At 43.3% G+C, this 10,516-nt stretch overlaps 2 protein-coding genes across 3 annotated transcripts; both read left to right on the forward strand.

The window, feature by feature from the left end:
* The first annotated feature begins 1,044 nt into the window (after positions 1–1,044).
* Positions 1,045–4,408, forward strand: LOC108875000 (actin alpha cardiac muscle 1). Of its 2 annotated transcripts, none has more exons than XM_018663636.2 (7): positions 1,045–1,194; positions 1,691–1,829; positions 2,102–2,426; positions 2,509–2,670; positions 2,788–2,979; positions 3,803–3,984; positions 4,066–4,408. In XM_018663636.2, the coding sequence occupies exons 2-7, from the start codon at positions 1,701–1,703 to the stop codon at positions 4,207–4,209; spliced, it is 1,134 nt and encodes a 377-aa protein (XP_018519152.1). In that variant the 5' UTR covers positions 1,045–1,194; positions 1,691–1,700; the 3' UTR covers positions 4,210–4,408. The 2 variants fall into 2 exon arrangements, with proteins under 2 accessions (XP_018519152.1, XP_050934216.1); XM_051078259.1 differs by lacking the exon at positions 1,045–1,194 and adding an exon at positions 1,282–1,285.
* A 154-nt stretch (positions 4,409–4,562) lies between these two features.
* On the forward strand, positions 4,563–8,823 carry LOC108875001 (gap junction delta-2 protein). Its single transcript, XM_018663637.2, has 2 exons — positions 4,563–6,233; positions 6,974–8,823. The coding sequence occupies exons 1-2, from the start codon at positions 6,163–6,165 to the stop codon at positions 7,815–7,817; spliced, it is 915 nt and encodes a 304-aa protein (XP_018519153.1). The 5' UTR covers positions 4,563–6,162; the 3' UTR covers positions 7,818–8,823.
* Positions 8,824–10,516: the final 1,693 nt, after the last annotated feature.

A 10,516-nucleotide genomic window follows, 5' to 3' on the forward strand; every position in this document is an offset into this window, starting at 1 on the left:
AATAAAATCACTGCACCGGATAACCTTTGATATTACACTTAGGCCAAAGCATTTCTCTCTGTTTTTGAGTGTGCACTGTGTGTTCCAGTTTAAATTATTCTACTGAAGGCGCTGAAAATGTTTTACTATACTGTATATCCACTTTGTATTAAGATTTCTGTCTAACAGGTCAATAAAAGTAAAATATGCAAGCCAAGAGAGCATGAATTTTAATAATTTCAAAATGTTTCATATGCGGACACAGCATGCTGCATGACCACCACATCAATAACTTCAAAGCAGCTCATTATAATAATGAAAACTCATTGATTTTATGTAAATTAGATATATGAAGGCATCTGCAAAAATATCCTCTCATTTGCCATATGGTGGGTCTAGCAGCATGCTGTCATTTACGAATGTTATGTGCAGGCTTTACATGAAGTCTGACAAAATTGTTTTGACTGGGGACACACAAACTAAAATAGGAATGTTTGGTCTGCAGCAGTGGCTTCCCCCTGTTTGTTGAGACAAATCTCAAATGTGGGGTTTGGAGCTTCTAAGAGAGTCAAACAGCTGCTGACACCAGCTGTGTGGCACAAGTGGTCTCTCCATTTGGGTCTGTGGGAATGCATGTGTCCTGCCAGTCTGATCTGATCTTTCCAGAAATACAGACACAAAACAAATGGAATAAACAGAATTATTTAGAATATCAAAACAACAAAAACAAACAACAACAATAACAAAAAACTATTACTACTGATTAAGGCTTGTGCCCTTCAATGAGATGTCAGTGTGCCTTGGCTAAAACACTAATATTAAAGGAATATTCTACTGACATTATGTAAAAAAAAATTGTCATACTACATGTATCATTCACTAGAGTATACCTACCACAGTTATTAGTCTTATTACAGTGATTTATGGGCAAAGGGAAAAGATCAGAAGAAAGCCTGCCATTGTCTCTCTGCCCTCTCTGCCCTCTCCTCCATACATGGGCTGCAGACACTGATGTCCGCGCGGGAGTTCCCGCTCCTTGTCATGCCATTCATGGAGTGGCTGTTGTCAATGGGGCAATGGGCTACCAAATATGGAGAAGGGGTCGCGCTGCTCGGCCCAGTCTCGCGGACACTTGTCAGGGTATAAATTGGCCCAGCGCGACATTTCGGCACCCCTGGTTTACGCACTCAAGACTCAGCGCCTGGTGCTGACCTGGTGAGTATCCACACACGCTGACCGGAGGAAGACCTAAATAAGGCCGAGCAAATGGATTTATCACAGGGGGATGGATACGGGATTTTAACACGTATGACAGTGACTTCCATCTTTGACTAACAAAATGTCATCACATCGTCCCGTGCTCCATCATCTTTTGCGGACAAAGGATTACTTTGCTTAGCTTTTGTGAAATACTAAGACACTAACTTTCACTGCGCTAATGTCAGTGACTCAGCGAAGAAGATCAGAAACACTAACCCAGTCCTACAACATGCACGACTAGCAAATAATATAAGCAGAGATCACTATAAGCTATAAGTAATCACTATTCCCGTGCTTGTTTGTCCACAAAAAATGACCTTATCTCTGTTGTTTGTGTATGAAGACAAATCAGTAACTTCAATCATCCAATTCAAAAAGACAGGGAATTCCATCACTGAAGCTAACAGTGCCGTGGCGTGCGTGTGCGCGCGCGCTTCCGTGTGTGTTACAGAGCTGACACTATGTGCGACGACGAAGAGACTACCGCCCTGGTGTGCGATAACGGCTCCGGCCTGGTGAAGGCTGGGTTCGCCGGCGATGACGCACCTCGCGCCGTGTTTCCTTCAATCGTTGGTCGCCCCCGTCACCAGGTAAGAAAAACTTGCTAAACTGCACCTACATATTAAGAGGAAGAGTGTCAGATAAAAATAATAATAATAATAATAATAAACTATTTATAGCTTTGGATGAGGGTCAGATCATCCGTGCGTAATTGCGCGCCAAAATTACGCATCTATATTTCAACGTATAACTGTTTTTTTCCCCTTGAAAACGCATTTTAATAGTGCATGTAGTGGTAGTTGTGATGATTAGTTGTAGTTCTGCCACCACATCACTAATTCCTGGTTCTGGCTGTTATCAGGGCGTCATGGTTGGTATGGGTCAGAAGGACTCATACGTCGGCGACGAGGCCCAGAGCAAAAGGGGTATCCTGACCCTGAAATACCCCATCGAGCACGGCATCATCACCAATTGGGACGACATGGAGAAGATCTGGCACCACAGTTTCTACAACGAGCTGCGCGTTGCTCCAGAAGAGCACCCCACCCTGCTGACAGAGGCTCCCCTCAATCCAAAGGCCAACAGAGAGAAGATGACCCAGATCATGTTCGAGACTTTCAATGTCCCCGCAATGTACGTGGCCATCCAGGCCGTGCTGTCCCTGTACGCTTCTGGACGTACCACAGGTATGACACGTTCCTCAGGTGTGAAAGAGATTTTGCTCAGTGAGTTAAAATGTGGATGAAATCTTTACGTGTTTATCGTTAGGTATCGTCCTGGACTCCGGTGATGGTGTGACCCACAACGTGCCCATCTATGAGGGTTATGCTCTTCCTCACGCCATCATGCGTTTGGATTTGGCCGGTCGTGACCTCACAGATTACCTCATGAAGATCCTGACTGAACGTGGATACTCTTTTGTCACAACCGGTGAGAAAGTCTACTTATGTGGACTACTAACAAACCATTACCTTCATTTGAACACTCTCTCCAATCGTTTAAGGCACATTTGACTAACTTCACCTTCTACAAATCGGATCCCTCCAGCTGAGCGTGAGATCGTGCGTGACATCAAGGAGAAGCTGTGCTACGTCGCTCTGGACTTTGAGAATGAGATGGCTACCGCCGCCTCCTCCTCCTCCCTGGAGAAGAGCTACGAGTTGCCCGACGGTCAGGTCATCACCATCGGCAACGAGCGTTTCCGCTGCCCAGAGACCCTGTTCCAGCCCTCATTCATTGGTGCGTAAACGCGAGCGCACACATCCAAACATAGCCTACTTGAATACGATTTTGAAGTACTTACTTTACTTGAGTACTCCCATTCCATACTACTTCTACTTCACTACATTTTTTTTCAGTGGGAAATACTATACTTTATATTCTATTACATTTATGTGACAGGTACTTTAGGTACTAGTAAGAGAGATTTACATTCAAAGCGTGTGATTAAACAATGTAACAGTGAAGCACCAGCTTCAACATTAAAGTCGTTCCATCAGTAATTAATAGCATAATATATACATAGTAATAATTAGACACTTTGAAATGGGCCAGTCTTGAGTACTTTTACTTACTTTTACCTTTGTAAGTACATTTTGATGATAATACTTTTGTACTTTACCTAAGTAAGATTTTGAAGGCAGAATTTAAATTGTGGCATTACTATTTTTACTTCTTTTGCTTGTAAATCTGATTAAAATTCTCAGCAGATATGCAATTGTATCAGAATAAACTTATGAATGGATAATTTTCTGAAAATAGATGTGTTTATCGTTCATATTAGTGCTTGGCTGCCAAATTGGGATCACCGACTGGAGGTCACAGTTTATCCACTGTAGATTTACCACTTCATGACCGATAAATAGACATGAGTGATCTAAAGCAGGGGCTTATTGTTCACATTTACACCGCAGAGTGTTCAGCTGTTGGCGGAGCTGTCCAGTTCAGCACCTGTTAGGACAGCTGACGGCGGTGTCAGATGTGCTCTCTCTGCTGCTGGGGGGGGGGGGTGTTTAAAAAAAACCCCAAAAAACCCACTAACTTGGCTGCTGTGTTTGCACAGGCATGGAATCTGCTGGCATTCACGAAACCACGTACAACAGCATCATGAAGTGCGACATTGACATCCGTAAGGACCTGTACGCCAACAATGTCATGTCTGGCGGCACCACCATGTACCCTGGTATCGCTGACCGCATGCAGAAGGAGATCACTGCTCTGGCCCCCAGCACCATGAAGATTAAGGTAACTTTGGCTCACTGTTGCATCACAGTAGCATTTCTAGGAGCAGAGTCCCAGATTAACAAAAGTGTTTTGTGTGTTTAGATCATCGCCCCCCCTGAGAGGAAGTACTCCGTATGGATTGGCGGCTCCATCCTCGCCTCTCTGTCCACCTTCCAGCAGATGTGGATCAGCAAGCAGGAGTATGATGAGGCTGGACCCTCCATCGTCCACAGGAAGTGCTTCTAGGCACCAGACTGATACCCGCCCCCCATCCCTTTCCTCACCTTCCTTACCCTGCTACTTCCCCTCTTCTGTGCCAAAAGCCTAATTTATGGCTCAAAAGCAGGAATTCGTATGTTGTCGTCAAATTCTTTGTTTACAGTGCAATTTACATGTGGATATGTATAGCTTTATAAATAAACGAGAACCGGGACTTCCAACAGAAGACTCTGATTTTTCAGGATCTGTAACCCCCCCCTCTCCTTCTCTCTCTCTCACACACCCACACACACTGTCTCTTGAAAGCAGCGAGGCTCTGTCCTCCTGTCACGTGATGGATGAGTAAAGGTTAATAAAGATTTGAATTAGAAAAGATTACAGTGAGCGGAGGGGATAAGCCACCTCATGAGAAATTAACCTCCCAAAGTTTCATTGACTGAAAACACCGTTCACGTGATCTGTAATCCCCGGTTTCCCAGGTTGGACACAAAGCTCACACTGCCTACCTGGGAACCTACTGCATACAAGTAACTAACAACAACAATAATAATAACAACAAATACATTACTTGGGAAGACACAAAAATGCCAGGTGATAATAAGTTCATAATGAAGTAACGAGTGTGTGAATTCACAATGAAGCCATGCATTCTAGTCTTAAAGGACAATCACATAATAAATAACTATGACTTCAAATTGTGTCAAACCACACAATAGCCATATTGCAACACCATAAGTTGATCAAATCTCAGAGCATTATGCATATGCAGGGCGGGGTCACATATTTTGTTTCTATTTTTAAACATACACAGAGAGACAGAGAGAGAGAGAGAGAGAGAGAGAGAGAGAGAGAGAGAGAGAGAGAGAGAGAGAGTCTGCAGTCTGCCTTGTAAAGCGATTAGCAACTCGGATGGTACTTTCACTCTGTCACTGTATCCAGAGCATCATCTTTGCCCCAGGGTGGAAACAACAGCTCTACCAGCCGGGCCAGCAGCCGGCGACATGGTGAGGGATACCTCTGGGCACGTGAGGCTATCCGCTCCAAGAAAGGGAGATTATGACCTTTTATAAAGCCGTATGGTGCATATAGGCTTTGGTTAGATGCACTGAAAACATGGTAATATCCTGCATATATGAGTCTAAGTGAATCTCTGAATATTACTCAGAATTTAAAAACACAGGGAAGTCACCTTGACCCTTGTGCCCTGGACACGGTGCAGCCACAACCCCTGTCCTGAAAGGATGGATACTGTTATATGTTGTGCACATGTGGTTCTGAAGCTCAGTAAGTTGAGTATGAGAAGAATACAGTCAGGGTTAGGGGTCTGATTCTCACGTGGAGCCACTCATGCTAAGATGTATAAACTAAAGGTACTATAGGCTGTAACTCTCTGGACACATTCGTCCACAGGCAGTGTCCACTGAACGGCGCACGGTGTATACAAAACTGAAATATTGAAAATCAGAAGCCCTGGTACTCCTGGCTGCGCTCCACCGACCTGTCTGCGCGTATGTGACGCATGGGAGGAGGGGGGGAGACTACTTAAAGGCGGATTAACGCTGGCAAGACATTAAATCCAACCTCCCTCCATCCAGACGCAGCGCGCAGCCCATCAACCTGATCTGAAGATCGAAAATAGGAGGGCTTATAGTAATCAGCCCTTCAGACTCCCATGACAAGGAAAAGTGTGGCAACGTCGCGGGAGCGCTCGGCAAATACACAGCAGGACGTTCGCTGGCGCTGCGCGCTCAGCACATAACCAACCAGATAGCGCGCAGAGACACGGACAGAAGCGGGGACGACGGCGGCGGCAGCAGCAGCATCCCTGTGACGGATGCATTTTTTAGCTAAATTCGGACGTTTTGGAGACTGACAACAACGAGACAGAGAGAGAAGCGGGAAGGGGAATAACGCGCTTTTTTTTTTGGAGGGATTTGAACAGAGTGCCGCTGTGCCCTAGTCTTCTCCGGATGCTCAGAAATGGGGGAATGGACTATACTAGAGAGGCTCCTGGAGGCTGCTGTCCAGCAGCACTCTACTATGATAGGAAGGTAAGATGATCAACAGAAACCAAGAACAACCGAAGAATCGCAGCAGCCTCCAGGATCGTCTTTAGCATGGTCCCCAGTCCCCCGTTTCTGTGTTGTGCCTCAAGGATCGTCTTTAGCATGGTGCCCAGTCCTCCGTGTCTGTGTTGTGGATTTTTCTGTCTTGTTTCACAGATTTCCCTTTTTGTCCTCCTCCTAAGCGAAGACAGCTAAGTAAAACGAGTTGACAGCTGTCTTTTCAGAACCTGGGATGGTGCTGCAAAGTACAAACAACCTAAAAAGAAAGAAAGAAAGAATTCACGAGTCATTTCATGTGTTCACATTCACCCACTTATCCATCTTGATGTTTGTTGGTGAGTTTGAGTGGTGGTTGTGCACTCAGAGGGTGGCAGAAAGAGATTGAGCGAGAGTCGGCGTTGTCACCTCTTTTTTTTCCATTAACAAGCTCACACAGGTACAGTCAAAGCAACGCCGATTGCTTACGCGTCATTACAGCCATTAAATCACAAAAAACACAACGCAAAATCACTGAGACACGTAATAAAAAGCGCATTCTGTAGAAAGGATCACCACAGCATCTTCAAGAGCGTCCTGTTTCAGAACTGGACAGCTCCCTAAATCCAACACACCACAATTGGATTCTGAGCGCTCCAGCCACCGAGGCAGCGCACAACCCAACCACATTTGTGATCACATATTTCCACTTATTTTCACATTTGTTTGTTTGTGTCCTTGCTTTTTAGGATCCTACTAACAGTGGTGGTCATCTTCCGGATTCTAATCGTAGCAATAGTTGGAGAGACTGTCTATGATGACGAGCAAACCATGTTTGTTTGTAACACCTTACAACCGGGCTGCAACCAGGCATGCTACGACAAGGCATTCCCCATTTCACACATTAGATATTGGGTTTTTCAGATCATCATGGTGTGCACCCCGAGTCTTTGTTTCATCACGTACTCGGTGCATCAGTCGGCCAAGCAGAAGGAGCGGCGCTACTCAACGGTCTATCTGACACTAGATAAGGATCAAGATTCACTGAAGCGAGACGAGAGCAAAAAGATAAAGAACACCATTGTTAATGGAGTACTTCAAAACACTGAGAACTCCACCAAAGAAGCCGAGCCGGACTGTTTAGAAGTCAAAGAGATCCCTAATTCGGCCATGAGAACTACAAAGTCCAAAATGAGGCGGCAGGAGGGCATCTCCAGGTTTTACATCATCCAGGTGGTTTTCAGAAACGCGCTGGAGATTGGCTTTTTGGTGGGTCAGTATTTCTTGTACGGATTCAACGTCCCGTCGGTGTACGAATGTGATCGCTACCCCTGCATCAAAGATGTCGAGTGCTACGTCTCCAGACCCACGGAGAAGACAGTGTTCCTGGTCTTCATGTTCGCGGTCAGCGGGTTCTGCGTGGTGCTGAACCTGGCCGAACTCAATCACTTGGGCTGGAGGAAAATCAAAACGGCCGTGCGAGGCGTGCAGGCTCGGCGGAAGTCCATTTATGAGATCAGAAATAAGGACTTGCCGAGGATGAGTGTGCCTAATTTCGGTCGCACTCAGTCCAGTGACTCTGCTTATGTGTAACACCGAGTGGAGGAGGGTGTGAAAATATGTAAAAAACAACAACAAACAAAAAACAAAAAAAACAAAAACAAAAAAAACAAAACAAAACAAAAAACAACAACAACAATAAATAAATAAAAAGAAACCATGATGGACATGATGGACAGCTCCGCACGCCTAAATTCGTGTCATGACTTTAAAGAGTGGGCAGATTTTTTTGATTTGTTGGTCTTTTAAGGGACTTCATGGCAAGCGTGGATTACACGTTTGTTTACTTATTTATTATTGCACTGATGCAACTTTTTAGTAACGTTTATACTCTGTAAGATGCTAAATGGAGACCATGTTAACGTGTTCACATATTTACTCTTTGTGGGCTGTTCTGCTGTACTTGAAGGGAGTAAATGCAAAGATTTGCACTAAGAGGTGAACACTGGAGAGCCTGACCTTATCCAAAATGTGCTACTGACCTGACGGTGTTTTTAAGACATTTACTTTCCACCTGTTTTTGGCACCAACCTAATTAAATGGCACCATACACAGTGGTTAAAGGAAAAAAGAATCTATCATCCAGATTTATATATGCATAGATATATAAATCCTTACTGACTATCGGTTCGACCTAGTTGAAATACATCAGCGTAATTCATGTTTTCTTTTTTCTCTCTCTTTTTTGTTGCCTGTGTTGCACCACTGACCTTAACATATGTAACCATTCCATTGCTTTATAGCTGACTTGCAAAACAGTATCTGGTGAATTTGCTGCAAACGCTAACGTCTGTGACTTCCTTAATTTATAACACACCAAAGCGCCCACTGCTTTTATTTGTGAAGTGTTTTCTCTTGCTTTTGTGTAATCAAGTGCCATACTTGTATATAAACATAATATATATGTATACATATAAATATATAAATATATAATAATCATCATGAGAAGCTGATTCCCTGCTTGGATTATGCTAAATGCCGCCCAATTTTTTTATTTGCTTTAAATGTATTTGTTGTGATTTAAATGAAAAAAAAAGAAACTAAAAAAAGAAGATATACAGTTTTCTCTGTTTTATTTTGCAAATGACTGGAAAAAGAAATGAAGTGCTAGTCTTTTTTTATATACAAGAAGGAAATGTCTCTCCCCCAATCAAAGCTAATCAAAACTGAAAAATAGCACAAATTGATATTTTTATCAAAGAATGGGCAATAGAAATCTGCTCTGGTGCTACAGTTTTTCATAGAATGGTTTTAAATGTAACCGAAACAGACCAGAAAAAAAAATAACAAACATCTTTTTTTTCTGTGGAAAATAAAAGTGGGATTCATGTACACCAGAAATGTGTGAGGTGCAGTACTTTTTGTCTGCTGCTCCAGCTTGTGTTGACTGACCTATCACACAGATATATATATAAATATATCTAGTGGAGGTTTTGCCTTGGTGCAGTGAAGATAGTTAGCCACACCCACTCTGTATTTTAAAAAAAAAAAACCTACTGCAGGACACACCTTGTGCAGGGTCTCATCACTCTGCAATGTGTTGCAATACTGATACTGCTTCCACGACACATCAATAGTTATGCTCCACAACAGATTGGCCTGGGGGAACTTTTAGTCTATATGGAATGCATCAAATCAGACACAGCCTACAGCCCTTACAGTGAGATTTACATTCACACGGCTTCACTATGGACTTAGTTTGTAACTTTCCTTGTACTCTGCAGGAATAACAAAAAGCTGATCATGATTCTGAATACCGAGGGAGCTGCCCTTTCTTGTGCCCCGCTCATTCCTTCTTCACGCATTTGAGAAAAGATGTAAGAAAGCAGCTTGAATTGAGAGTAAAGTTGTGTACTCCTCTTGAAGGTCAGAGTGAAAACACAAGATGGGGAGAGAGAGGAAAAAAAGGAGAAGGCGCACAATAATATGCCCACACAAGGAGGAGAGAGAAAGATATAAAGATACAGAGAGATAAAAAAAATGAAATATTTCCAGCTGACCGTTGCAGGTGATCTGGGAAGGGCTGGTTTCTTCATGATTCCCTTGCCAGGATGACTCTGCAAAGCCGAGAGAAATCGAAGAGCGGCGGCACCAGCACATCCATCTCCAACTCAGGAGGGACCCAAGATTTCTCCCTAAGTCATGAACTTGAAAAAAAAGGAAAACAGAAGAAAGAAGAACCGTTTGTCAACTTCACTCTGATGCAATGCGGTGCCTGCCTTTATGCATCTTTGTCTCCCTCTCTTTTCTCTCTTCATCTGTATCTTTTTCAGGGATTCAGTTGCTCCTTATACAAAACCTTTTAACTATTAGGTTTGACTATTCACTTCAAACATCACAGAAATGATAAATCAACCTTTAAAAACAAGAAAAAAAAGAAATATAACAGTCCATTTGAAGTGCCTACTGTACATGTACAGTACAGTGTTCAAATGCAAACATCATAATTTTGGTGCTTTGTTAGTTTTATTTTCCTGCAACAATCAACCTGGTTTCAAACTCCAGCAAAAAGGCAAAATTATTGGGGTATGTTCCAATGCAATTATGCATGCTGTCATGCATTTACATCATGTGAGTGTTGCAGGGCTCAGCAGATATTACACCGTACCTGTGTATCTGCATTTTTGGTAGTCATGACAGCCAGGTTACAGGTTGCTATAGTAAACATTTGGCTGGCAGGGTAAAAAATGTACATGGCAATTCACTTGGTTCAGATTTACACATTTAAGACA

The sequence above is a fragment of the Lates calcarifer genome, linkage group LG19 (assembly GCF_001640805.2).
Source record: "Lates calcarifer isolate ASB-BC8 linkage group LG19, TLL_Latcal_v3, whole genome shotgun sequence".
Classification (NCBI taxonomy): domain Eukaryota; kingdom Metazoa; phylum Chordata; class Actinopteri; family Centropomidae; genus Lates; species Lates calcarifer.